Here is a 27,783-nt window from a genome sequence, read left to right on the forward strand (position 1 = left end):
CCGCACCCTCTTCCCACTTCTTGGTGCTCTTTCCGAAAGTCCCGGGAGAGGGGATCCTGTCCCCGCCGCCCGGCCCTGTCCTCGCCCCCTCCGGACCCCGGGAGCACGGAGATGCCCCTGGGGAGGATGCGCCGCCGCCGAGGTTTAAGGTTCGGCGGGCCCCGCCCGGCCGCTCCGGACCGAAGGGAGCCGCCTTGGACGCCGGTGTGCCTGGCCCGCGGCCGCAACCGCGCATCGCTCCGGGCGGGTGGGGCTGCCCTCCGCGAGCGAGCCCGGCCCGGAACGCGGGCAGCCCCGTTCCCCGGGGCTTTTCTTGCTCAGGGCAGCGGCGAAAGCGGAGCCCGCAGCGGGGAAGGCCCTCGGCGGGGAGCCGCAGCTCGCAGCGCGGGACCGGGGAAGCCCAAACGCGCGGGCGGGCCGCAGCTGGCAGATGCCGGGTGGGAGGCGGCGCCACCGCGGCCGACGGGAGTTGACTTGCCAGGGCCGGCCCGCCTCCGTGCCGTGACGATGCTCCCGGGGATTGGCCCAGCGGCGGGGAGGAGCCGCGGCGGCATTGGACAGCGCTCATTGGGCAGCCGTGTCCGGCGGCCCGGGATTGGCGCGGGAGGCGCTTGCGCGGTTGTATCCCGGAGACGCCCGTCAAGGGTGGAGAGGGCGGCGTGCGGAAGCCCTCGGCTCAGCGGCCCGGATTGGCTCTGGGGGGACGCCCGCCCTCTCATTGGTGGGCGGGGCGCCCCGACGCCCCGCAACCCGCCCGCGAAGCCGGAAGCGAAGACGCGGCCATTCGGGATGCGGGTGGCTGTAGACTTCGAGGAATGCCTCAAGGACTCGCCCCGCTTCCGGTAGGCGCGGCGGGCCCGCTCTTTCGCTCCCGGGCGGGTCTGGCGGGCCGCGGGGCCTGGTGCCGGTCTCCGTCGCGCGGACGGGCTCCGCGCCGCTGCTCGCGCGTCTTCCGAAGTGGAAGAGGCCGGCGGTCCGTGCCCCGCGCGGAGGCTTCAAGGCCGCCCGTCCTCCCGCCCCTTGGGGGTGCGGGAGGCGCTTCCTGGCCCTGCCCAGCGCCGGTCTCGCCCCGCGGCCCGGAGGGTCGGAGGCCGCTTTCCGCGGAGCGAGCCGAGGCCGGGGTGGCCTTCCTGCTCCCGCGCGGAGACCCTCGGCCTGGAGGTCCTCTCGTGCAGTAGCGGAGGGCGGGCTGATTCGTGCGCACTTTCCCTTGGGCGACGTGGTTGCTTTGGATTGTGGCAACCCCCGGGAGTCCCGGGCAGGCGCGGCAGCTGTGGTCGGAACGAGCAGCGAACTGTTGCCCGCTCGGCGCCGGACCACAAAGGCTCCCCTGCCGCGCGCGCCTCGGCTGGCCCGCTGCCTGCCTGCCCGCCCTGAATTTGGACCCCTGCAAAGGAGGGGGAAGGCAGATTCTGGCGCACGGTCCTGCTCCTGATAACGTTTTTCAGTTGGCAAAATGGTCCCCGTGATCCCTCTCACGGGTCTTCCTGTTCACTAGCCGGACCCCTGAGAGGATCTTTCTGTTCTAAGATTTGACAGGTACCTATACATTTACTCAGGTCCCCAGGGAACTAGAGAAATAGTAAGAGGAAGAAGCTGCAGTGGCAGTGCTGACCTAGAGCCAGGAAGATGTCAGAGGTGGGATAAGGAGAAACAGACTCCAACTGAATCCCAAGTTGGAGGGGGCTTTGGCTTTGTGGGCCTAGCTCTTCCAGAGAAATCCCACCTTTGGTGCCGAATGGGTTGGATGCTCCCTCTCAGGGCTGGTCTTCACTCTTGGAGTTCTCCTAGACTCCCGGCTCCTGCTTGAAGAATAGGTGGCCTCTATGGCTAGGGGGCCTTTTGCAGAGTTACAGCTTGTGTGCCTGGAGTGGAAGGCCCTGCTCACCGCCACGTGTGCCCCAGTCACCTGCTCTTTGGATTACTTTAAAGTGCTGCACGTGCATCTGCCCCTTGACAAGCATTTAGAAACAACAGCTGGCATAGAACACAGTAGCCCAGACACTTGAGTGACATGGGTGACTTGGAAGCACAGTTGCCAGTTGGCTTCTCGGTGTGATTCAAGGCGTTCACTGTGGCCAGCCCATCCTGTGTCAGTCTGCCTACGCCATCAGATTGAAATGGGCCAGCTCCCTCCTGAGACTGTCATCTGGCAGGACCTTGGAAGCAGACATTTTCAAATGTTGCCCCCATCCTTTGGAATCTGCTTCCTATGGAGATCCAGCCTTCTCCTTCCTTCCTGGGTTTAAGGGGAACAGTTGAGACCTGTTTTTTCTGCCCCACGCAGGAGGAGGGCATGTTGTGAGTGAAGGCTGGAGTTGTGTATTTTCTATTTATTATCTTGATGTCAATTTTGATAGTATTAGGGGGGAGTTAATTTTGAGGGGCTTGCTTTTTAACTTTATGCTGGTCTTGGTTGTTAGTTGCCCAGAGCCTTCAGTAATGGGCAGCATACAAGTGAAATAAGTGAGTAAATAAATATTATAAGGTTGGAGGAGGGAGGTATTTATGTAAATGCAAGGAAACAATCAGGTGTTAGTTTAGTCACATACTTGGTATTTGTGTCGTGCTTATGTCATAACTATGGAGCTGAAAAAGCTTTTAGTTGGTGTCAAGTGTTTAAATAACTGTTCAGCTTCATTAAGGCAAAATTGTGGTAGTAATGGTCCAGGAAGCTGTATAAAACACTTTCATTCTACTGGAATTATGCAAGTTAGAATCTGCAAGTATTTTTCCAGCAAAGGAGAGCTCAGGCACTTTTTTCTTTTCCTCTAAAAATAAGTTGTCTCCTGATTTTACCTGCTGTCTTTCAGTTTTAGTGCTCATTGCTTAGGGAAATATTTTAATAGGGATCAGACTGGTGTCAGTGGCTGTTGCCACCATAGTTCTACTTGTCAAAAAACAGTCCCTGTTTTGTTTCAGCTGGGATGAACAGTTTCTGCTGCAGAACATTGACTTCTTTCCTTAGTTAAGAGCCAGAAGGATAGAATGAGCCTGTGAGGAATTCAGAATGTCCTTGTAAAATGAGAGGCCTTGGTAGCATGCATGCCATGGAAGAAAGCGCTATTTGGGCCTGGTGATTTCTAGTACCTCCAGAGGTCCATATGGCTTTGTTTCAGGCCAGATGGCAGTTTTCCTCTGCTTGTAGTTAATACTTGGAGATTTCAGCACTGAAGATAGCATAAATGAATGCTTATGAAATCTCATGTTTCATTTTGCAGGGCTGCCCTAGAAGACGTTGAAGGAGATGTGACTGAACTAGAGCTGAAGCTGGATAAGGTGAGCAAACTCAGCTTGGGCAGTGTCCAAAGGGTCCCTTCATGATGCTCTGGGACCATGTCAAGGGAGATCTGCTGGAACTGAGCCCTTCCAGACAGTTTACCCACCTTCACTTTTGTTTCAGTGTTAGGACTCTGTTTAAGTCTTGGACTTGAAGCCCTTGTGTTAAACCGACTGGGCTGTTTGCTGGGCTTAATCTCTCACTTTGGCACACATCTGTTGTTGTCAACTTCTTCTTCTGTGAATTCTGTTTTGGAAGGAAATGTAGCTGAGATTAAACGTCATGAAATGGCTGGCCAGGTTGGCAATCCAGTTTGCTGCTAGATAGAGTGGAATCCCATTTGGCAATTTGTATGGTGACGGTACCAGTACTCTGCTTACGGTCAGAGGCTTTTCTGAAGAACCAGAGGGTAGAACCTTCCAGTCCTTACTTTCAAATTGGACGTGGGCCTTGTATCCAATTCTTGGCGTATCTTCAAGGCTTGTTTTCCTTTTGCTGTTCAACCTGGAGTGCCACTTGTAAAAAGTATTTGCAAATAAAGACCTTCCTCCATAAAATTGGTGCATGCCAGGTTAAATAATAGATAGTGGATAGAAGATAGTTTATTTATTGATAATTATTATGCTAGTTCAATTGAACAATCTCTCAGGTACTTACAAAGATAGTAAAGCAGCAATAACAAAACAGCCCATGACATAAATGTAATGCCCAGTGCCTCTCAACTCTCAGTAAAAGGACCACATCAGGACCATCCTTCTTTGAGGCCACATCTTCACTGGCTTCCTAAATTCCATCAGGGAACGGGCCACTCTTGCCTCCAGGGGCAAGTTGTTCTATAGGAGGGGAGCCCCTACAAGGAATGCTCATTTCCAAATTGTCTCTCCTTGAATTTCTCAATATATGGGGATTCTCAACATGCCCTCTTTGGTAGCACATTCTGGGTGGGCAGATTCTACTTGGGCCAGGCAATACTGAAGAAGTCCAGGTCGCAATCTGTATAGGACTTTCTAGGTAATAACTTGTACCTTTCATTGCAGAACAGACTAATAACAAGCGCAGTTCCCTTAACACAAGTGGGATGTGACAGGAATAAGTATGATCTGTAAATAAATGGGCAGCTACATTTTGGACCGGTTTAAGGATGTCCAGAGGGATCAGTAGCTATTAGCCTTGGGGCAGTGTTACTGCCTCTGAAGGCCCTCTACTGGGAGACTAGTGGGCTTTCTTGGGCAGCAAGTTGGCCACTGTGAAAACAGACTGCTGGACTAGATGGGTCAAAAGTCTGATCCAGCAAGACAGTGCTTGTTCTTATCCTCCTAAGGATGGTCTTCAAGGACAGCCTCATAAGGCTGATTGTAGTGGTCCAATCAAGGGATAACAAAGGCATGAGTAACTGGAGGGAGCTTCCCCTGTTCCAGGAAAGGCCACAGCTGGTACACCAGCTGCAGCTGGGCAAAGGCCTCCTTGCCACAGTTTCTACCCTGCTAGTCTTGTGGGAGCTGTGAGGACAGGTCCGCTCTTTCACGGGGAGTCTCCTTAAGGACCAACATTGGAACTACCTCAGATCAGCCAACCTGTGGATTAATGGCCACTCCACGTTGCTTGGGTTTAGCCTGAGCTGTTCAGCCTGCAAGCAGTGGGTCAAGACTTCTGCATTTTGAGGTTGGCCCAGGGTGGAGATAGAACATTTGTTATCTTCTGCATGTTGACAATGCCTCCCTCTGACTCGTAAGATCTGCCCTTTGGGAGTTGCTGCTCTTCTATGTGCAACAGAAAGAGGCATTAGGCCCCAAGGGGTGGAGTGTGCAGCATCGGCTGAGACTAAGGAGGGGTATGTTGTGCCGTTATTCTCGACCTTTCATATTTAGCTTTTTATTTTTGACAGTTCTGGGTAATCTTTGTCACCCCAAGGGCTTCATGCAGGCCAGCTGGGGCCTGAGGATTGGAGGTAAACACAGGGAGATAGACCAGGGTTTTCCCCTGTGGCCCAGGACCATCGAAGTCCAGCCTCAAAGTGTGCGTCTCCCCGCTTCTGCTTTGCCGTGCAGCTCACTAGTCTTGGATAAGCAGCCCTTTCCCTCAGTGGTGGTAGCGGCTGTAAATCCCATTATTCAGAACTGCCAAGAAGCAGGTGAGTTGCAAGCCATGCCCGTAGTACCGCCAGAAGGGTCACAGCCCATCCTTAATTTTTATGAAGCTTAGAAAATACCGATAAGCGGTTCTGTTCCAGCTGGTATCTGACTTAACGGCTTATTGTCTAGGGTGTGTGGGACGCATTCAGAAATGGCACCCAGAACGCAAGCAGCTCGTTCCTTCATTCTAACCACCTGAGTAGATTCAGACTATTGCTGCTGTTTCTGGGGTTGCTCCAGGAGGCTGCTCTGTGGTCACCTGGGTGAGAGCTTGTGCGGAGGCTGGGAAAGAATGGAAGGGTGAAGAGATGTAAACCATCAAGAGGCAGGGAAGTCAGATAGGACAGTCAGTCCGTTTTGCGTCCTGGCTTTCTCAGCACCCCTTCAGGAGCTAAATGCGGTTCATAGGCACATGCAGTGTTAAGGGGGAGACTTGTTTATGCCAGTTCCAGCAGCAGAAAGTGGCAGAGTAAAAGGCAGAAGCAGGAGAGCAGCAATTAACCACAGATAACAACTTAGCTGGGCGAAGAAGCCAGAATTCCAGGTCAAGCAGTCCAAAGTCAAGCCAAAGATTTACGAAGCCACACCCAGGGGGAGATGAGTTCTTAGTCAATTAACGAGTAAATAACTGGATTCCAAACAAGAGTCACAGTACGCAAAGCCAGATGCCTAAGTTACTCCTAGTAACTGAAGGCTGTTCCTAAGAGGCTTAAATCCCTCCTCCCCAGAGTGCACAGCTGTTGCTGGTTAGTACAGCGTCTTGCTGCTTGCTCGCAAGTTGCACCCTTCGACAGGGTGCAGAGATTCCTGGAGGAATTGCTGCAGGATCCAAGCGAGTGCCTGAAGCAGCCTGCCTTGTGGCTGAATCTGACCCTGAGGGCATGACAGTCAAGTCAGGTAGGGGTCTGTCCCCCATCTGAGTAATTTATAAACAGGTTGAAGAGCACCAGGCCCAGGACAGAACCCTGTGACCCCATTGGATGCCTCCTTCTGTCAATGTGGTTCCGTTGAAGGCTACTCTTGGGTACGGTTGCTCAACCAATGGCGAGTCTGTCCGGTAGTGGAATCCTCCATCCCACGTTGTTCCATTTCATCAAGGAGGTGGCTACGGTCAGGTTTTTCAGATGCCCTGCCTTGCTGAAGCTGAGGTACGCTGCATCTGCCACATACCCTTGATGTCCTAACCTCTCATGTATTGTCTCCAAGAGGGATATTAAGCCCCACGCAGCTGGACGAGGTCTAGAAAGCAAGCACTGCCCCAGTTTGGGTCAGATATCTTCCGTGTTCGTCTGGAGTAAAGACAGAATCATGGAAAGTCAGACAGGAATTTCCCACCCTGATTTATAGTGAGTTAATTAAGGCACTCTCTCCTGGAGCTGAAGCGCTTCTTCCTAGGCTTCTTGTGGCCCGGGCTGTGGTCGGCCGACTCGCCCCTGGCTTGTTGCTGCCCCCACTCCCTTCCATTCCTCCCCCAGCCTGGAGTGTTTGTGCCTGAATTGGGATCCTCAGGAGCAAGAGAATTGTATTATTACAGTCCAACAGTACAACTCTGAACTGTTACCCAGAAAACAGCTGAGACATGGGGTTGCCTCCTGGAGAGCTGCCATTTGTAAGCTGACCAGTCATCTCTGCTGCTCCATTTATTCAGATATTGGGCTGCCCCAGGCTCTTCTGCAGCAGGATGGCCGGGTGGCTGCTTTGTCGATGGAGGACGTCATCTGGGCTTCTACTGACCGGGGCTCCTGGGTGAGAGGGCCAGGTCCTCTGGGTGACCATGACAGGCAGGGTCACCACACCAAAGGGTCAATAGCTTTTAAAAGATCTTATAATTATCTTGTATAATAAATGTATGCAGTCAATCTAAATATATAAAAGGGTCGTAATCAAAAAACCGGCAACACATGTTAGACAAATAATGGGATGTTTAAAGAAATAAACTCTCTAGAAGTTGGAGAAAGAGACATAATTAGTTCTTAGAATTAAATGGTGTTTGACTTTAAAGTGCACAAAAGAAATAACAGAAAAGGCAGGGATGGTGAGGAGTAATGGAATCTTCCTGAACCAGCACAGCAAAATGTGTCATGTGAGGCTTTCTTGAAGGGGTCTAGGGAATCCCCAGGTTTGTTGGCGAGAGGGCACATTGGGAACTCAGAAGGCGTCTCCTGCCATGAAGGTGCGACCAGTCCTCAGTCGATCAACCTTGGTGGCTGCAGAGCTGGGCGATGTCCTGCTCGGTCTCTTCCTTGCCATTGCTCAGGCCTACAGCCAAGGAAAGTTTTTCCACCTTATTCAGTGCTCTCCAGTTTGGGTGGGTCAGACCTGGGCCTGGTCAAGACATGGGGATGGAGGCGCTCTGCCTGCAGCTTTCTTGGAAATGAACCTCCTTCTCATTTCAGTCTTGGTTCCCCCCATATGGCAGAGGGATGAGTCACACTGCCCCAGAATAAGCAGCTGGCAGGAAAGTTCCAACTTGAAAATGGGGTTGGAGCCCAGAATGGGCAAAATGCCAGGACTTGGACCTGAGGGGGAGGCAGCTCTTCAGGAAGCAAGCACCCTGGCTCTTCCGGTCCCTGGTGGTGGGGATGGCCCTGTGGGCTTGCCTCAGTTCTCCAGAACTGCTGCGAACGGGATCCAGGCCGGGCCATGCGGGTGAGCCTTCCAGCTGATTACCTGAGACCTTGACTTCCCTTGATGGTCTTCAGCTGGGTGGGCAGTCAGAGGTTTGGGGAAGACCTTTGTGAAGCACGTTGAGCTTGGCTTTCCAAGATGTTGCTGAGTGATCTCCTGCTTGCTCTTTGGGAATTTGCTGGGAGAGTAAGAGATCCAGCAGGAGCAGCAAGAAGCCCAGCCAAAAAGGAGAATATTGTGGAAGGGCAGGGAGAGGGAGAAATAGCCCCCAACAGTGCACAAAGTGACAGCGTTTATCCCCCCTTGATACAGGCCTTGCTGGGCGGGGCCCAGCTGCCTCTGCCTTGCTCAGGCCTAAGGCTGGCAACGCCAAGAGGCAGAGCCTGAAGACTTTTTTTCTTCTCTTCCAGCTGGTGAAGCTCTGCATTGCCATGATTGATACCGGGAAAGCCTTTTGTGTAGCAAACAAGCAATTCATAAATGGCCTACGGGATCTGGCCCATTACTCCAGTAGGGATGAACTGGTGGAGGTACGTCCTGGGTGGCTGAGAGATGGCTGGCCAGGCGGGCTGGGCCTGTGGCCAGAGGCGCTCCCTTGCAGACCTGGGCCCTGGAAGCGGGAGGGGTTGCAGGAAACGCCGCTGCCACTCTCCGTAGCTTGCGACTCAGCCTGCCCTCGAACGAGAGGGAACGTGTGGGGTGGAGGAGCTGAGCTACAGGGTTATCAGGTTTGGTCGGCTCCTCCTGGGCTGCTGGGACTTTCCAGAATTGCTGCCTCAAACTCTCAGCGAGGCCTGCTTGGGGCTGCAGCCAAGGCCTGCAACCGCCTGGGCCAACCCACAGCAGCCTTGCCCCAAGGGCAGCCGTGGCCCCAGGTGCTGGGTGGTGGGGGAGGAGTCCCTATTTTCAGAAGGAGACGCTTTGACTGTTCTGTGTGTTATTTTTCCTCCCTCCTTTCCTCACTTACAGGCCAGCTTGACAAAATTCTCTGATAGCCTCCAAGAGATGATCAATTATCATACAGTAAGTTTTGGAAGTAGCTTAGTTGAGGCAGAACCTCCTTAAGTGTCTTGAAACACACCTGATAAATAAGTGGTTGTTTGCAGTCATGTTTGCAGGCGCTTTGTAGATTTTGTGTGTCTTTCTTTTTTTAAGTTGCTTTTCAAATCCCATGGAAAGTGGGTGACTCAGTTGTTCCATCAGACTTCCTGGAACGTTGCTCTTGGCACTGTGTGTTCCTGCTGCTGTGGCCTTCCATCTGGAAAACTGCTTTGCCCCTCCCTCCAAAGCTCATGGGGTGGGGGGGCGGCAACCAGAGTTTTGAAATGTTTCTTCATTATGGAGGCTTGTTGGAAAGGAAGATTCCTAGTTTTGCCCTGGGTGCCAGAGTCCGTCAAGTGCAGAAGAAAGAAGTCATGTTGGCGTTGCGTCTTCCTGACATGGGCAGAAGCAGAGCGCAAGGGGACCAAACTAGGGGCGGGGGGGGGGTGGTCAGCTCTTAAATCCAGCTTAGAATCCCAACTTGGTCTCTGTGGGAATTGTTCTTCTGCCGTCCTCCAAGTGGAGAGGGGGAGGTTCAGTGGAGGGGGAAGCTGCTTGGAGGGAAAGTATAGACGGCGGGGTGGACCCAGTTCAGTGGGGTTTCCTCTGTGCGGTCACCCTTTGGCTGAAGGAGTCTCTGGCCTACTCTGCATTCCCAGTGGTCCAGGCAGGGTCACACTAGGTTAGCTGTACTTCCCTCATTCTTTGGCAAAGCAAGGAACGGGGCATTGAACACTGGCTGAGTTGGTGTCAGAGTCTTCCAAGCTGCCCTCTCACCCGTCAGAGCCTGGTTCGAAGGCGGATGGAAAGAGGGCCCCAGGGGCTCCTGTTTGCACACTGGCCATGGCCCCGGCCGAGCGTCCCCCCCTCTGCTTTCTGGATTCTCCATTGTCTGGGGCCTCAAGCTCATGTGCAGGGGGGGCTGGAGTCCAGCTGCCCTGGTGTAGAGACCGGACTGGCTCACATGCTGGGGGGAGTAGCGCCTTCTGGCCTGAGGCAGTCCAAAGCAGCCAGAAGGAACTGTTACAGAAATGGAAGAATATGCCATTTTCTATTGTTTGCTGATTTATACATATTGCATCCACATGTTTGTTTATTGCATTACTGTCTACTTAGAGTCTGCTACGATTCAAGTAACATAAAAGCTAAATAAATAAATAGATGTTGCAATGCTTGACGACAACAAAAATATTAACAAAAGCAAATTATAGCAGACAATTTTTTTTTAATCGGGCTGTTGCCCACGTATGGTATGGAGTAGCAGAAACTTCAGTGTAAGAAGACAAGATGAAAAGTGCTAAGGGTTGCCATGTTGCTTTGCGGAACATTCATGGGCTTGAACTTCCCAAATGCTTTTTGAGCAACATGTTTTCCCCTTTCAGATCCTGTTTGACCAAACCCAAAGATCAGTTAAAGCACAGCTTCAGATGTTTGTTAAAGAGTAAGTTGACTTTCATTTTTGCCAAAGGTTGATGCTTAATGGAGTCTGGCCCAAGGTGAACTGTGGGCCCTTACCCTGGGCTGGCAAAAAATGCTGGCAGTGCCCCCTCCGACCGCTCCAAAATGACCGCTCCTTGTTAGGAGCCAGAGGGGGTGCGGCCAATCTTGGCCTCGCCTCCATGAGGCAGCGATGTGGACAGCTGCTCGGCAGGTCCAGCCCATCTGGCGTTGAGAGAAGCAGAGCGGCTTCCTTTCTGGGCCTCCGCGAGACGGCACAGCCCCGCTCAGGCTCCTCGGCTTGGTCTCCGGCCGTCATGGGATCAAGCTGGATATGCCCGGGGGGGTGGGAAAGAGGGGAGCAGACCGAAGGACACCGAACGTCCCGGGGGATGGCGGTGCTGGCGTCTGGTGAATGTGCGTGGGCCACGGTGCCTTGGAGCCAAGGCCGAAGCGGCACTGCCCCGGGTTAGGGTTAGGAAACCAGGAGCCTGTCTGTGGCCCGCAGGTGATGCATGGCCTGTTTTGGAGGGGACTGGAGGCCACCATCCCATTACCCTGTTTGTGCCAGAAATCACTTATGGCGCTTTCCCTACCCCACGCACACCACCATGGAGTCTCCTGTGCTTGGGCCAAACATTTTAGGGGAAAGAGAGGGGTTCCCCTCTGAATCTCACTGGGGGGTGCTCTGTCACGAAAAAGACCTGAGGGAACCTAGCAATTGGTTTCCTTCATGCTCTAGAGACATACGGAAATTTAAAGATGCGAAGAAGCAGTTTGAGAAAGTGAGCGAGGAGAAGGAAAACGCCCTGGCCAAAAACGCCCAGGCCCCAAGGAACAAGCAGCATGAAGTCGAAGAGGCGACCAACATTCTGACCGCCACCCGGAAGTGCTTCCGACACATTGCCCTGGATTACGTGCTGCAGGTGAGCCAGCGGCGGCCCTGTGCTCCGAGGAGTGGCGCCAGAGGGCCGGGCATCCTCAAAGCGGCTGGGCTGGGCTGGGCTGGCTGGCCCTCGGGCAGAGCAGGAGGGCCAGGCTGTCTTGCTCAGCCAGGGGGTGGGCGCCACCGAGGTGGCCAGTTGGTTGCCATGTCCAGAAGGAGAAGCGCTGCCTCCCAATGAAGGGGCCTGGGGAGTCTGGACAGCGAGCAGCCTCCCAGCAAAGGGAACTCCGGGGCGGGTGGGCAGCCGAGCGAAAGGCTGCGGAGGCTGCGTCTTTGTGACAAGGGCTCCTGGGAGGTGATAGACCAGCCCCGCTGGCCAGTCAGTTTCGTTCCCTTGTGAGGCTTGGCCGCCCCTTTGCCTTCCTCCGGAGCCTGGACGTCCCGTGGTGGGATTGCCAAGCCTCCCTTCTCTCCCTGCCTGCCTGGCTTCCAGCCCTTGCGCTGCTTGGCATCACTGCAGTCTTTCTCCTCCGCACTCAGTGAAGCGAGCTGTTTTTTGGTTTTCCCCTAGATTAATGTCCTTCAATCAGAGAGGAGATCAGAGATCCTAAAATCGGTAGGTGGCCTTATTTCTCAGAAGAGATTAGGAATTAGCTAGCACATTAGCCCTGATGTGGTCCAACTGGGGTTCAGGGAAGATGGAGGTCGCCTTGGTGTTTCATGTGCCTGATGCCCTCCTGGGTCTGGAAAAGAAAAGACCAGAATGCTGCGCCATTGGGCAAGGGGGCTCTCCTCCTCCTCCTCCCCCTCCCGCGAGGCTTGCCAAAGGCATGTGGGTGCTCGTGAGGGGGTGGCAGCCTCAACCGCCCCTTTCCTCCTGCCAGATGCTATCCTTCATGTGTGCTCACCTGGCCTTCTTCCACCAAGGCTATGATCTGTTCAGCGAACTTGGACCCTACATGAAGGACCTTGGAGCTCAGGTAATGAGGGATGCACTGAGCTGCTCCCGGGAAGAGTAGGCCGGGGCGCCTTCAGAGGGATCTCTGCCACCAGAAGCAGGACTGGGGGCAGCCCAGCCGTAATTATGGAAGGTCAGCCGATGAGGCGGCAGAGATGGCGCCAAGTACAGCTTATTTCTGTGGCCACCTTTGTGCTGCCAAAGCAGCTCGCCTTTCTGGCATCCAGTTGTTGCACCTGGTGGGGTGGAGCTGCAGGAAGCCAAGAGGGCCCTTCTGCTCTCCTGGCCTGTGGAGGATGCTGCGGCGGCAGCTGCTCCTGGCATCCTTAGGTGGGTTTGGTGTCAGTCCAGAAGCACTTGAATCACGCCTGCTCTTCAGCTGCTGGGCAGGAGCTTCCCTCCAGGCCCTGAGCAGAGATCTCCCTCCTGCACTGCGCTGCGGAGAAAGCCACTGCCCTGTCCTGCCGCTGCTGCTGCTACTGCAGCGGTTCTGGCCAGGCAGCAGAGGCTGCAAAGGCTGCATGAGTCATCCGTTTCTCCAGCCCGTAGTGATGTGCCAGCCTGGCTTCTCAGGGCTCCCTGGACTCCAGCTCCCCTGAGAAAGGTGGGGGCTGATCTTGAGCCACGCTGAGGGAGAGGGTGGGGCCTTGCCTGTCCAGATAAACCTGGGGAGGGGCTGCTCACCTTTGGGGTGCCAGTGCGTGAAATGGTGTCAAGGATCTGTATGCTTCCTTCCCGTCCTTTCTGCAGCTGGATCAGCTGGCTCTAGACGCTGCCAGGGAGAAGAGGGAGATGGAGCAAAAGCATTCCACGATTCAGCAGAAGGTACCAGAAAGAGCGCTGGATGAGGGCTGTTCGCACGTTTTGGCTCTTGCGGGTCGAGGGCTGGCTGCACCAACCTAGTCAGGGCACCTGGGAAAGAGCGCCCCCGGCTTAGGAATCTTCCGCCTTCGGCAGCAGCGGAGCAAATTGCCTGTCCCTGCAAGGGTGTCAGGGATGGCTCTCCATGAGACTTGTGGCAGGGCGGTGATGGTGGGGAAGGGGAGGAGGGAAGCGAGGTTCCCCTCCTCTGCTGCCAGAGGAGCCCTGTGGGCTGCGGCTTGACCTGCAGGCAGTACCAGGATGGCCAGGCCAGGCCTCAGTCATCTGCCCAGTTACCTGCCCAGAGGCCTTTGCGCTTTGCCCCGGGTGCAAATGCCCTTTGCAGTCTGAATATCCCTTTACAAACACAGAACAAATCTTGCCTGCTCTTCAGGCGTCTCGAACACTGGGCAGGATGGGGTACATTTGTGGTGACCTCCCCACCCTCTTTGACGCAAGGAAAAGTGACAGGCCACGCCAGGCTTCTTCTGGCTCTGTGTCTAGTTCAGGTTTGGGGGCTCAGCCTCGCAGCATTCCTTCCATGCTGGAAGGAAGGAAAAACTCGAGGGGACTTTTCTCATTCCTTTTCCTGCTGCGCTTGTGGGGGTGGGACATGGATGCATGCACACCCCCTCACCTGCCACTTCCCACCCCCCCTCCTGCCCCCAAGGGCTGTACCTGGAGGCAGTTTTGCAAATCATACTCACCTTTCCTGCCACACCGAGTAAAACAGTGAAGGAACTGCTGGTGCATTCTCGCTGGTGGCTTAAAAAGGTATTTATACAGAGATCAGTAAAATGTTGAAAACGGGAAAAGCATTATACGGAGCCAAATAACCCTTCAGGGACTATGCTGAAGGAACAAAGACGTAATTTTGGAGGGGTTATAAAGTCATCTTTAACCGTAAGGAGAGAGGCAAAGTTTTAATTGTCCATATTTGCAGGATGTTCTGCTGGCCTTGCTGATTGGCCATAAGGGGCTGACAGCCCCTTCCTTAAGCCCCAACTGCAGAAGTTCCTGTGCTCCCCCCGCCCCCGGCTGCGTTCAGCTGACCTCTCTCTTGGTTTCCAGGCCGTTGTGCGGCTCCTTGCCCGGATCTCAGCCCCACCTCCTGGCCATTCCCATGGTGGGGTGCCACGGTTTGCAGGCTGCTCCTGGGGAGGAGGTGGCCTTGAAAGGCCGGCTGCTCTGGGGTTCCCTGTGTCCCCTCCCTGCGGGTCTCACCCCTCCTTTGGCGCCTCTGTTCGGGGCCGGCCAGTTCTGCTCTGGAAGCAACTCCCCCGGCTCTGTTGCCAGCCCTCTGACTCCAGGGAGCCACTTTCCTGGTTTGGGGGAAGGATTCAAGGAGCGGAGATCAGTCAGCTTGCATATTTCTTGGTTGTGCTAGTGCTGAAGTCTTTGGAGGAGCAGCGATGGCTCCACCTCTTTGTTGGCCGGAAAGGAGCAGGCAGCATGGTGCCCCTGTGGGCTGCTCCTGGCCGCTCCCTGCCTCTGCCTCCTGTGTTCGGTTTTTTTTGAAACGGAAAACTGGCCTGTGCAAAGCAAAGCAGCAGCATCTGGCATTGCCATCCTACAAAATTCCTCTGGGCCCCCCGCAAAATAATGTGGGTGGCTGCAGCCAGGGCTCGCCGGGGATCCCTCCCCTTGTCTGCAAGGAAGAGAGAGTTGGCTTGCGTGTGTGCTTGTGTGCTTCAAGATTTGTAAGATCACCCAACCCAGACTGTGTGGCTCTGGGCGGCATAGAATATAAACAGGCAATGGATCAAAAAGAAGGAAAAGACCCAACACTATCTGAGAACAGACAGTATATAAATACAGAATCTAAAACCTAAAATGTAAAATGGCAACCAAGCACATAACAAAACAACCTCAGGGGACTCCTGCTCAACAGCCCCTGATTCCTGGGGAAGAGCCAGGTTTTAACAGCTTTCCTGAAGGTGTGGAGAGTTGGGGCTTGTCATGTATCGGGGGGGGGGGTCGTTCCAGAGAACAGGGGTAACCACAGAAAAGGCACACTTCTTAGGTCCCATAAGAGGACAAGACTTAGAAGAAGGAACCTGGAGCAGCCCTCCCTGTGGGAGTGTGTGGGGCAGGAGATGTTCTTGGGAGAAGGCGGCCCCTCAAGTAACCCGGTCCTAGGCCACAGAGGGCTTCAAAACTAACCGCCAGCACCTTGAGGCGCACCCGGAACCCTATCCGGAGCTGGTGCAGTTTGCGGAGTTGCAGTGGTATGTGGGCATAATGAGATGCACTCCATTCTACCGGTGCCACTGCACCCTGGACCCACTGAAACTTCCAGATGGTTTTCAAGGGCAGCCCCACATAGTTCTCTCGGCTGTAGCGCAATGCTGAAGCCAGAGCTGGGAGAGGACTATCTCCGCTGGCAACTCTCTCTGTCTTCACGAGGGGGTCCAAAGGGGGACTTGTGAGGAGTTAACAATGTGGGGGACCCCCAGCAGCGAGCTGGATGCTCCTGGGCCCCTGACCTTGCTCTTGGCCGGGCTTTTTCCTGCTCTTCTCTCAGGCTGCAGCAGGGAGCTGGGGGCAGCTCCTCTCCCACCTCCGCCCCGTGGCGTGAGGTGAGAGGCCCTGGATTCCTCCTGCAGATGCTGAAAGGAGGCCTCTCTCTGTGCCAGGACTTCTCCAGTGATGAGACGAAGCTTGAGTACGATGTCGATGCAGCAAACGGCATTGTCATGGAGGGCTACCTCTTCAAGCGAGCCAGCAATGCCTTCAAGACCTGGAACAGGTAACGCCATGCCCTGAGGGGAGCTTTGAGGGCACATGCCATATTGGGGGGTGCTCTCTCTGCCCCTTGACTCATTGGTCTACAAGCCCAAGCCCCCTCCTCTCCGGCACACAGGCTCTGGCGCACTTCCTTTGGTGTGTGCAGGTGCTGCCAGCTTACCCTGCTTGTGGTGCTTTCAGACTGGGCTGCCCAGACCACTCGGACCCCTAGGCTCTTCCTGCTGCGCTGGTGGGGAGTCCCCGTTGCCTGGTCCGTCCTCTAGCAGCTGAACAGTAGAATGGTGGGCCAGTTTAGAGGTGCCTTTGAGAACGAGAATGCAATGTGCCTGCTGCGTCCCCAGAAAGAACAAGGGGGAAGTGGCTCAGGGCGTTGTAACTGCAAAGATTTCTTCCTTAGTTGGGTCTAGAAGGAAGGGAAAGGATGTCTGTCCCTCCAGATAAAAACTGCATGATTGCTCTTCCCTTGATGACAGCTGTTCTTAGAACTGGAAATGGTGACCTGGGGAAAGCCCATGGTGGGATAATATCAGAAAAAGAGGCACGTAGGACTACCCAGGAAAAAAAAGGGGGGGGGGCAAATACCAGGCTGGCTAATGAACAAGGTGAGAGAAACATTCTTTAAAAAAATACAGAAGTCCTGCTCAAACAAAAACAAAACATTGGTAAAATAAATGCAAACAGGCAGTCCAAACAGGCTTGGGGAATATGGCCAGGAGCCTGAAGGCCTATAATTCAGGAGGCTAAAGTAGCCCCCTCTGTGGAAGGGAAACAGCAGCTGGGGCAGGGTGGAGACCCCAGTGAGCTGGAGGGGTTACAGTTTGGGGGGCTTGTGGGAGCCCCCTGTTAAATCGGGGGGGGGGTCAAAGCTCCCTGTTTTTAACTTCAAAACCTGGCATGGTGAGATGGAGGGTGGTGAGGCCATGTGGAGAAGACATGGAGGAAGGCTCTGCTCATGGACCAGCCACGTCTGTGGGGAAAAGCACCAAGGCGGGGGGCCTGGCAAGGGCAGTGCCCGACAGGAGTGGGCATGCACAGGGCCACCTGGAGGCCCTGGGAGGATGTCTTTGTCTTCCTGGTCAATTAAGTGACGATTGTGGCTGGAGAGCCCTTGGTTATGGATTGGCTGCACAGTCCTGCTGGGACCTCTGGAAAAGCCTGGTAAGAGAGGACTTTTCTCTCCTGTCACGGTGGGCATCCTACTTGGCAGGAAAGGAGATGATTCCAGAGGGGAAAAGTGGGGGGTTGTCGGAGGACTGAGTGAACTCACTGGACCAGAGCAGCTGCTGGAGGAGGCCCAGGACCGCCTGGGTGCCCCCAGTTGGCGAATGACGGCTGGAACGAACCTTGGAGGCCGCCAGGACCTTTCCAAGGGATGCTCTGAGGGTTAGGTCCTTTTTTAAAGGCAAAGCACCAGTGTTTGTTTGTTTATTTGATTTCTATAGCCACCCATCTCAGCAAGTGACTCTGGGCAGCTTACAACAATAAAACCATAAAACAATTAAAACAATTATAATTAAAACAGTTAAAATATAAAATAAATACAAAATAAATGTACATGGCTGCCGAGTGAGTAATGCATAGATATTAATGCAGCCAAGAAACCGGACCATCCACACGCTCTAGGCCCCAGGCCTGGGCACAAAGCCAGGTCTTTACAGCCTTACGAAAGGCCAACAGGGTCGGGGACATCCTAATTTCTGGAGGGAGGATGTTCCAGAGGGCAGGCGCTACGGAGGAGAAGGCACGCCTTCTAGTTCCCGCCAGCCGACACTCCCTGGCTGATGGGACCCACAGCATACCCAAATGCAGTGTTGCATTTATGGCGTTTGTTGATTTGTTGGCAGAGGCAGGAGTGGGGTCTGTGCTGACCCACTGGATGAGTTTGAGGGGGATCCTCTTCGGCCTGGGGGGAATCTTCAGAGCTATGCAGCAGCACAGGGGAGCGGGCGATGTGGTGTGGTGCCTGTTGTCTCCTGGCTGGGCCTGCTGGGGCTGGGCTGGTGTGTGCAGGTGAGGGCGTTCGGGGTCCCTTTGTGCTTGCAGCAGCCTGGCTGCCCAGCCCTTGTTGGGGTGTTTCGTAGGGTGCTTTGATTGGGGCTAAGTCAGGCGGGACGTGGCAGCAGCAGGTGGATACTGAAGGGCCTCCGCCCCCCCTCGGCCTGGCTGTTTGGGGCAGGGGGGACGCTCTGCCCCAGCTCAAGAGGGGCCATGCCTAAGAGTTGAGCAGGCTTCAATCAGTTCCCTTTCTCCTCCTCCTCCTCCTCTCTGTTCTGCTCTGTCGCACATGAGCACTCAGCTTGTTTTCTGCCCAGTTCTTTTGACTTTCATTTCTCCATCTTTCTCCTGCTTCTGTTTTAATCCTCCCTCATTTTCTCCACATGACAGGAAACCATCTGGTGGCATCAGGTACCTCTTTGCTTATGCCCCCTTGGTGCTTCCTCCCTGGTTCTGTGGCCCAGCATGCCAGCTCTGAATCGGACCCCGGCCTTCTCCCTCTGAAATGTGCCCCCAAGCAAGCAAGGGTTCTCTGGGGCTTGAGTCTCCCTCCCGAGGCCCAGAAGCGCCGCCCCATCCTCGTCCTCCTCCGTAGCTGGAAGGGGTTTAGGGCCACCCGTCTCCCCTTCCTTTGTGGTGTCCCTGCTGCCCGTTTCCTTAACAAGTGAGGCTTCATCCCTGCTAACCTTCTGGAAGTCGCTCAGGACCGGGTTGTGCCGCCAGGCCTGGGGCTCCCCTGGGGACTGGACTGGGGAAGTACTGAGGTGGCTCCCAAGTCATTAACACCTGCTCTTGCCTAATAGTTTTTTCTTCCCCTTTTTAGCTTGTGCTTTTCATAATCTTAAAGGTTTTAAATAACAATTATGTTAATAATTGTATATATTTAGTGTTTTTAGCTTTGTTGTATGCCTCCCAGAGTCACTTGTTTGTGAGATGGGTGGCCATACACAGTAAATATGATGAATTAATAAATAAAAAGGGAGCTGTTGGAGGGGAGAGGCCAGGGAGGAGAAGGAAGAGGGCATCGGGGTCGGGGGCTTAGCCCTTCCTCCCCACGGCGGTTGAGGAGGGAATGATTCCTCCTCCCAGTGCCCGGCTGGGCCTGCCGAGAAGCAGCGGCTTTGGGCTGTGTGAGGACCATTGATTCGCTTTCTTTCTGGAGCACGTCTGGTGGCCTGTTAAAGGCTGGAGTTCCACCCTGGAGGGTGGCCGGAGAAATGAAGGCGGAGGCTTCGAGGGCTCTCCCTGGGTACAGGGCGCCCCCTGGCCTTCTCCCTCCTTGGGGCCAGCAAGGAGCTGGGTGTGGGAGCCCCTCCAAGCAGGGCCTGAGACAGGGCTGGGTCCAGAGGACGAGGAAGGGTCCCCCGTCTCCAAGGTGAGTCCAAATGGTTGCTGAGCTCCATCACCCCCTCCCCCAGAAGGGGTGTGGCTCTGTTGGAAAGGCCTTTAGAGCCCCTCCCCCAGGATAGGTGGTCCCTTGGGAGCCAGGCTTCTCCGATGGTGGGACTCCCCCACCCCCAACGTTTTTCTCCTCCCAGGTTGCCTGCAATTTCCCATTGCACATTGCCTGCTGGCTTTGCAGCCTCCCCAATTCCGTTTTCTTCCGCCTCTGCCTTTTGCTCTTTTTTTGCTGGAGATGCTTGATTTTCCCGTCTGTCTCTCTGAGTGAGTCTGATGTCTCTTGAAGCATGGCTGGGCTGGCGTTTACTGCCTTGGAGAGCGGCTCCTCTGCGGAAAGGCCGAACAGCACAAGCCGTGAGCTGTCCAGGCCTCGCCTTCTGTTTGGCGGCTCTTCTGCCGGGTTGGCCAAGGAGGAGACCCCAGGCTGTCCGTCCAAAGCGCAGCGCTTAGGGGCAGCTCCCCCCTGAAGCCCTGCCACCCTCCTTAGGTGGGGGACAGCTCAGCACTCAGCCTTCGCAAACAAAATGCTGCAGGGGTCTCTTGGACCCCCACCTGGCCCGGCCCAGCCTGCGGGCAGTTCAGGGGTTTGATCCTGGAAGGGGAGAAGGGCAGCATATTTCTGGGACCATGGAAAGCAGTTCCCAGTCAGTGCCCACTGAGCTGGGCAGCAGGGCCTGGCATGGCCTTCTCCTGGAAGGGCTGCTTCTAAAGAAGGCACCGTCCAGTGTGGGCACAGGGCCGTTCGGGGCTGGCGGTGGCGAGACCTCTGCTGCTGTGGCTTGATCTGCATTGGGGGTAATCTGTTGGGGGGGGGCACATCTCTGGAATCTCAGCAGTTGTCACAGTGCCCCGGGTGTGTGTGTGTGTGGGGGGGCTGTTCGGAAGAGAACTCTTTCCCCAAAGATAAACAAGTGCAGCCACTCTTCGCCACCACCACTCCCCCCCAGTACCTTCTGCCACTCCAGGTCTCACTTCCTCTCTTTGGAATCTCAGCCACCCATCATGGTGTCAGAGGCATTGCTGGGAATAAACAAGGTCCAAGGGATTTGCACCCAGCCAGTTTCCTTTTTTGGTTGAAGTTAAAAGAATCTGAAAAGCAGTTCAGAGGTCAAGAGGGGAGCCTTGGAGCCTCCGAGGGAGCCTGGATGCCCAGAAGGTGACCCTGAGCCCGACCCATGCACTCTCTGCCCCTCCCTTGCTGTTAGAGTAGCACAGCGGGGAAGGCAGGAGAGGGGCCTTGCTCTGGCGGCTTTGCACAGCCTTTCTGTGGGTTTGTGTGTCCCCTCAGCCTTTCTGGAAACCTTCCCTGAGGGGCCCCGGGCTGCTGAGCCAGGCTGAGCTGGGAGAGTCCCTTTGCTGAGGCTGCACGGGTCCTCAGAACTTTCGTCAACTGCCCTGCCCATGCAGCCTCTGTTGCTTGTGTCCAGTGTCAAAAGAGTGGTGCTGATTCTGCTGCCTTCCCTTGTGCAGGCGCTGGTTCTCCATCCAGAATAACCAACTGGTCTACCAGAAAAAATTCAGGGTAAGTTCCAGAGGAGTTCATGGCAAGAAGACCTGGGAAGTGCTTTGGGTGTTGAGACCACCAGAGAAGGCTGGACCCTTCTGGAGCCACTGTTTGCATTGGCTTAATTATTTTCCGAAATAATGACAAAATAAGGATAATCCTGGCATTGTTGATTTAAAGATATAATATGTTCACTCCATTTCTGGAGTGCAGATGGCTTGCAACAGCAGTGAACACCCAGCACCTCTCTGCCCTCGCTTGCTGTCCAGCTGGCCCAGGATCCGGGGGTGGGTGGATGGCACCCATCCCACAAACAGGATCGGGTGGCAAATCCAAGTCTTCCATGGCTCAGAGGAGTCCCCCCTGTGCCTGCCTGTGCACAGGCGCCTTGGGCCTCCCCTCCCCCCCATCACTGTCAGTTCTGAGACCCTTCCTCTTGCACCTGCTAACCCAGAGGACCTGGCCCCAAATGTAGGGCTGCCCAGTTGGGCACATCTGGGTCCTGTGGAGCCTCCAACTCAGCTGTCCAGGAAGAAGCATCTTGGGTGCAGTCACCTGCTCAGAGCATCCTCCTGGGTGTGGCTCCAGGCAGCCCCAGACCGTGAAAACAAGCTCACCTGTCAGGCTTCCCTCTCCCCTTCTTTCCCCAGGATGCGCCCACCATCGTTGTCGAAGACTTGCGGCTGTGCACCGTGAAGCACTGCGAGGACATAGAAAGACGCTTCTGTTTCGAAGTGGTGTCTCCAACCAAGTAAGGGGAATCTGGAGGGCTCCGGCTGCAGGCAAGGGCCCCTGACCCCCTCATTGCAGAAGGGAGCGACTCCCAGACCTGCTCGTAGGGGCGCGCTGGAGGCCCTGCGGGTAGCCAGGAGGCCTCTTCCTCGCAGGGGGGCTCAAGCAGACCCGAGGGCCCCTGGCCATGTGCTGTGCTCAGGGAAGGATGGGAAACAGGTCCACGCTGCTCTTGACCGCCTTGTGAATTAAAGGGAAGAAGACGCGGTAGACAGCCATGGCCACGCCCGCACTTTACTTAGTTACTGAATTAATCCATTTCCTGGGTTTGCACAGTTTATTAAATCACAAATTGGCCAGTCTGAATTTGCAAAATGTGCTAAGCCAGAAAGGAAACAATCCTCCTAACCAAGATTAACCCTGACCAGGCTTAGCAACTGTGCAAATGTATTTGCTAGAACATTACCTTCTGTGAACGAGCTTAAAAACTTATTGAAAGATACTCTGATTTTTTATTCTTCACTAAGGTTTAAAATGGGAATAGTTTTCTAAAGTCAGTCTGGCTAAAAGAAAGCTGAACCCAGGCCTCCTCTGCCTAGGAGAAGGAATGGACGCCTGTTCCTCTGCAGGCTTCCTTCCAAGGCCTCCTTCTTGTCCCCCCACACTTGTCCTTCTTGTCCCCCCATACCCAGAATCATTGTTTAGCTGCCCCCCATATTTGGGGGGGGCTATGGGTAGGAAGCTCAGAGAGACAAGCTGCTCCCATTTTATCTTAATGCCACCCCCAAATGCCAAGATTGTGCTGTCAGAATGCTTAAATTTCAGCAGTGTGATTTGGAGCTCCTTTTTGGGGGTCACTTTAAGGCTGGAAAGTGGGATTTGGCTTCCCACCTAAACCCGTATTATCGGCGGGGGGGCTGCTGCCAAAAGTCAGGCGCTCCAGGTGTTCCCAGGAGGGCTCACTGGCCTGGCGGCCGCTCTCTCACACAGAAGCTGCATCCTGCAGGCTGATTCAGAGAAACTGCGGCAAGCGTGGATCCAGGCTGTGCAGACCAGCATCGCCAGTGCCTACAGGGAGAAGGGGGCGGAGCCCGAGGTGAGGGCTGCCTTCTTCCAGCCCGGGGCAGCTGGCCTGCAATGGCACCAAGGCCTGCTAGGGGCAGGGAGATGAGCGGTCAGCGCCGGACCCAGCCCCGGCCTGTGAGGAGGCGAGCCGGGCCACTGGGACCTGGAGGCCGCCTGCTGAAGAAAATTCTGGGGGGGTGTTCTCGTGGGCCCGGAGGGCAGCCGAGGGCAGCCTCCCACCCTCTTCCTGCCTCCTCCAAAGGTGGAGAGAAAGCGGCCCCCCTCCACGGGAAGCCCCACCAGCCGGGAGCCCAAAGAGAAGTCGCTGAAAGGGGAAGGCTCGCTCCAGCGGGTCCAGGCCATCGCTGGCAACGCGGTGTGCTGCGACTGTGGCCTGGCGGACCCTCGGTGGGCCAGCATCAACCTCGGCGTCACGCTGTGCATTGAGTGCTCAGGCATTCACAGGTGGGGCTGGGCTTTGCGGCCTTTGACACTCTCTGAGGGAGCCACCACTGGGCTGCCGCCACCCCTTTCTTCTTCCCTCCTCCTGCAGGAGCTTGGGCGTCCATTTCTCCAAGGTCAGGTCCTTGACCCTTGATTCGTGGGAGCCGGAGCTTCTGAAGGTACTCTCTTTGGGCAAGGGGGAAGGAGTGGCAGAGCCCCTGTGAGTCTGGGAGGACGTCCCAGACCCTGGGATCTGGGGCGCTGGAGCGGGGCAGTCGAGGTCTGGCCAGGGCCGAGCCTCTGCATCGCAACCGGGCCCTTACAGAGCCTTTGGAGAGAGAAGAGGCGGCTGAGCCAGTGTCATCACTGAAAGGGCCAGGGGGCCTTGACCCACCTCCCTCAGTGGTAGTGCAAGCAGGCCCTCTTAGGCTTTGCTGTTTCATGATTTCTCTGCAGCTGATGTGTGAGTTGGGAAACGATGTCATAAACAGGGTGTATGAAGCAAACAGAGAAAAAATGGGAGTCAAGAAGCCCCATCCTGGAAGCCAAAGGTACTTAGTGCAGGGGGGAATTGTCCTGCATGTGGGCATGTTAAGATTTCTTTCCCCCTCTCTCAAATCCCTCATCTGTTCCTTATGGTCCCCCCTTAAGTTATATACTCCATTCCCCATAGAATTGGAGAGGTGGAAGGGATCTTATAGGTCACCTAGCCCAATAGCTGCTTGGTGCAAGACCTGCTTCAGACAGATGGCTATTCAGCCTGGTTGGAGACCTCCAGGGAAGGGAAATGTACCACTTCATAAAGCAACCTGTTGCACTCATTGACAACACTATAATGTTAGCCCCTCCTAGTTTTGCATCCTCCACAAATTGGATAACCATCTCCTAAACCTCTCCATCCAGGTCATCAATAATAAAAAAATGTTGAACAATCTACATGGGGCCCAAATCAGAACCATAGGCACCCTACTTGATATTTCCCTCCACATTGATGGAAAGCCATTTATGAGCACTCTGTGGATGTGGTCATTCAACCAATTGGGAATCCATCTAGTAGTTATATCATCTAGTTCATATTTTATCATTTTTTAAATAAGACTATTATGAGAGACAAAAAGTCTTCTGCTTTGCTGAAGTCAAAGTATACTATTTCTGTGGCATTCCCCTGATCTACTAAGCTAGTAACCCTGTCAAAGAAGAAAATTAAGATTGGTCTGGCATGATAAACCATACTGGCTTTGTTAATTGTTGCATTCCTACCCAAGTGCTCACAAACACACTGTTTAATAATCTTGAAGACCTTGCATAATAGAGACATTGAGCTGATTGATTATGTGCCATCAAGTTGGTGTTGACTGTTAGTGACCACATAGACCTTTTCCAGGATATTTGTCCCTGACCTGGTCCTTCAGATCTTTCAACATTGCCACCATAACTGAGTCCATCCACCTTGCTGCTGGTCGTCCTCCTCTTCTTTCCTTCCACTTTTCCTAGAATTCGAGACTTTCCCAGAGAGCTGGGTCTTTGCATAATGTGTCCAAAGTAGGATAATTTGAGCCTGGTCATCTGTGCCTCAAGTGAGAACTCTGGGTTGGTTGGTTTGATGGTCCATTTGTTTGTTTACCTGCCTGTCCAGCTCAGGAGTCTTCTTCAGCACCGAGTTCAAAAGCATCAATACACTTTCTACCCTGCTCCTTCAAAGTCCACGTTTCACTCCTATAGAGGGTCACAGGAAACGCCATGGCTTGCACAATTTTGATCTTTGTAGATGCAGACACATCCTGTCATCTGAATATCTTCTCCAAGGCCTTCGTGGCTTCTCTATCAAGTGCTAGTCTGCAGTGTATTTCTTGACTGTTTGTTCCTTGGCTGTTCATGGTTGATTCTAAAAGGCAGAGGCTATTTACCATGTCAGTATCTTCACTGTTAATGATAAGGCAGGTTGTTGTATCTGTTGTTAATAGTTCGGTCTTTCTATATTTAATTCTATTCCCATTTTTTACTATGCTCCTTGACTTTTTAGAGTTTGCAGATCCTTTGCATTTTCAGCTATTAGAGTAGGGTCATCAGCACAGCACAGGTTATTGATGTTTCTTCCTGCAGTTTTAAAGCCATGTTTGTCCTCTTCCAATCTAGCTTCCCTTAATATATATTCAGCATATAGGTTGAATAAATAAAGGGAGAGTATGCAGCCTCGTCTTTGCCAGCCTGGAGCCAGTCTCTTTCACCATGTTCTGCCCATACTGTGGCTTCCTCATTTGTATATAGGTTTCTCATGAGATGTTCTGGGATTCCCATTTTTCTGAGCACGTTCTATGCTTGGCATGGCCATTTTCTGGATATTGCACCCTTTGACACATTCCCTCCCAGCTTGTGCAAGATTCCTTTTTCCTCCAGCTCTCCTCACCAGGGCAGGGAGGAACTGCCGTGTGTTTTTTGTACAGAGCCAAGTATCAGGGCCTTTTGTGAGGAGGGGGCTCTACCAGTATAGAAGACAGAACATGAGTCGTCCTGATGCTGGCTTGCTGCTTGTGGGTACTGGGGCAGAGGTGCACCTCCACTGCCCTTTGTTGCTTTGCGGCAAGATGCAGGACGCTTAGATTCCAGCCAGTTGCAGAGAAGGGAACCCCTGAAGCCAGCCCAGCCAGTTGCGAGTGCTGGGGGGGTGGTCGCTGGCTCACCAGGGTCTGCTGCTGGGAGCTCTGTGATGCTGTGCCTGCATGATGCGAGCTAATCTGGCTTGTTTTCTGTACGCAGACAGGAAAAGGAAGACTACATCAGAGCAAAGTATGTGGACCGGCAGTTTGTGTCCCCTGCTGACCCAGGAGGAAAGCAAGCCCTGACCCCCAGCCAAGAGGGCAAGAAGCGAGGGAGCCCTGGAAACGCGGCGGCTGCTCCTAAAGGTACACAGGCTGGGGGCTGAGCTCGGAAACGGGACGTTCTCGCTATCTCGCTCGGGCAGAGCAGCCAGGTCTTCTTCCTCCGCGTCCTCCTCTCCTGCTCTCTCTCGGCTCTGCTCTGTCAGTCTCCCATTCTCCAAGAAGGAAATGGGGCTCTGTGATGGTGCTTAGAGGGCTGAGGCGTTTAGCTGTTCCTTGCAAGGGAAAGAGGGTGGAGGGATCCCTGTCTCGGCACCCCGGGAGATGCAGATGCACCCCAGCTCCCACTTCTCGCCTTCTGAAGCCTGGGACAAGCCATGGTGTGGAGGCGGCGAGCGGCGGTGTCTGTGCCCCGAGGGCCAGTCCTAACGGCTGAGCTCCCCCTCTCTTGTCCCCGGAATGGCTCTGCTCCCCTTTCTGCCCTCTCCCGCGCTGGGCTTTGCTGACTTGCACGGCCCCGGGGGTTGGTGCGAGTGGCGGCGAAGCGAGGCAGGAAGCCTGTCCTCCGTCCCAATGCGCTAGATTTGCTCTTCTGCTCTGATGCCGCCTCAAATCTGTGTAGTGGTAAGTATGCTCTGGGTGCGTTCCTCTGATGCGCTGTGTGCGTGGCCATCCCTGGCTGCCTCGTGCTTCTTGGCGACTTCCAGCGTTGGCTTCAGTCATGCGCTGTACCTTGTGGAAGAGCGTGGAGGAAGAGCCGGTGTCAAGGCGTCTCCAGGTGCCCTTCTGGCCCGGCTCACTCACTCCTGGGGTTGGTGAGCCAAGGCAAGTGCCTGTGCCTCACCTCCATCGCTTGCCAGCCTGCCCGGGCAACTGTCCCACCCCTGCGGGCTGCCGCCACCCCCAAGGACTGCTTTTTCCTAAAACAGTGCCAAGCAGTGACCATGGGCTTCAGCCCGGCAGGGAGGAGAGCCAAGAGCATTTGGCAGCTGCCACCCCAGCCAGCCTCCTGCCCGAACCAGGTAGGACCGCCTGGGTGTGCTGCCCTAGCCGCCCCGCCTTCTCTCCTTGCACTGGGATCCCCCCCCCCCCCAGTTGTTGCCCAAGAGAGCCAGCAGGAACACAGGACAGGAGCTTGGGCTGGGCTGGGCTGGGCTGGGCTGGGCTGGGGCAATGAAAACGCCAGTTAGACTAAAGAATGGCAGATTCCCGGCAGCCCACTCTGCCTCTGCCTTTAAGGGAGTTGGGCTTTGTCTGCAGAAAGCTGGCTGGCCCTTTGCCCTTCTTCAGCCAAACCGAGGGTGGGGAAGCTGCTGCTCTGCCCCAGGAAATGCGGGGTGGGCCGAGGGCGGAGTGGTAAGACGGGCAGCGCCTCTCTTCTTCCAGCGGGAGAAGGACGGGGGGAGGCAGCAGCAGCTTCCCAGGATTCCAAGCTGCCCTTCGCAGGGCTGCAGCTGTATCACGCAGCCTACCAGAAGAGCCTTCCCCAGATGGCTGAAGCTCTGGCTCAGGGGGCAAGTGTCAACTGGAGCAACCAGGAGAAGAATGGCTTCACTCCGCTGATCCAGGCAGTCCGTGGGGTGAGCTTTGCCTTGCCTGCCCTGCCCTGCCCTGCCCTGCCCACTGGCTAAGTTGGCAGTCAGAGCCCAAGGGCACAGGACTTGCAACTGGGCTGCCTCCTTCAGGTTTGGGGAATGGGGGGGCAAGGCCTGCTTCTGACCAAGCACTTAGGCTGACTCCCCCTCTGTCTCCCCAGGGCTCCCTGGTCACTTGTGAGTTTCTCCTCCAAAACGGGGCTAATGTGAACCTGAGAGATGCCCAAGGCAGAGGGCCGCTGCACCATGCCACCATT

The 27,783-nt window shown here is 54.8% G+C and overlaps 1 protein-coding gene across 1 annotated transcript; it reads left to right on the forward strand.

Moving 5' to 3' along the window:
* The first annotated feature begins 714 nt into the window (after positions 1–714).
* On the forward strand, positions 715–27,123 carry ACAP2 (ArfGAP with coiled-coil, ankyrin repeat and PH domains 2). The gene is made up of 18 exons (XM_063306199.1): positions 715–842; positions 3,222–3,279; positions 8,451–8,570; positions 9,010–9,063; positions 10,464–10,522; positions 11,261–11,444; positions 11,976–12,020; positions 12,289–12,384; positions 13,113–13,187; positions 15,860–15,972; positions 20,838–20,889; positions 21,522–21,622; positions 22,594–22,699; positions 22,931–23,133; positions 23,222–23,291; positions 23,569–23,663; positions 25,870–26,015; positions 26,861–27,123. The coding sequence occupies exons 1-18, from the start codon at positions 790–792 to the stop codon at positions 27,106–27,108; spliced, it is 1,878 nt and encodes a 625-aa protein (XP_063162269.1). The 5' UTR covers positions 715–789; the 3' UTR covers positions 27,109–27,123.
* Positions 27,124–27,783: the final 660 nt, after the last annotated feature.

The sequence above is a fragment of the Candoia aspera genome, chromosome 6, assembly GCF_035149785.1.
Source record: "Candoia aspera isolate rCanAsp1 chromosome 6, rCanAsp1.hap2, whole genome shotgun sequence".
NCBI lineage: Eukaryota > Metazoa > Chordata > Lepidosauria > Squamata > Boidae > Candoia > Candoia aspera.

Excerpts from the sequence above, each read along its gene's own strand:
- ACAP2 (XM_063306199.1), top strand. The coding sequence starts at position 790 with ATGCGGGTGGCTGTAGACTTCGAGGAATGCCTCAAGGACTCGCCCCGC. Across the intron at positions 21,623-22,593 it reads GAAGTGGTGTCTCCAACCAA|AAGCTGCATCCTGCAGGCTG; the intron begins GTAAGGGGAATC and ends TCTCTCACACAG. Across the intron at positions 23,664-25,869 it reads CCCCATCCTGGAAGCCAAAG|ACAGGAAAAGGAAGACTACA; the intron begins GTACTTAGTGCA and ends TTCTGTACGCAG.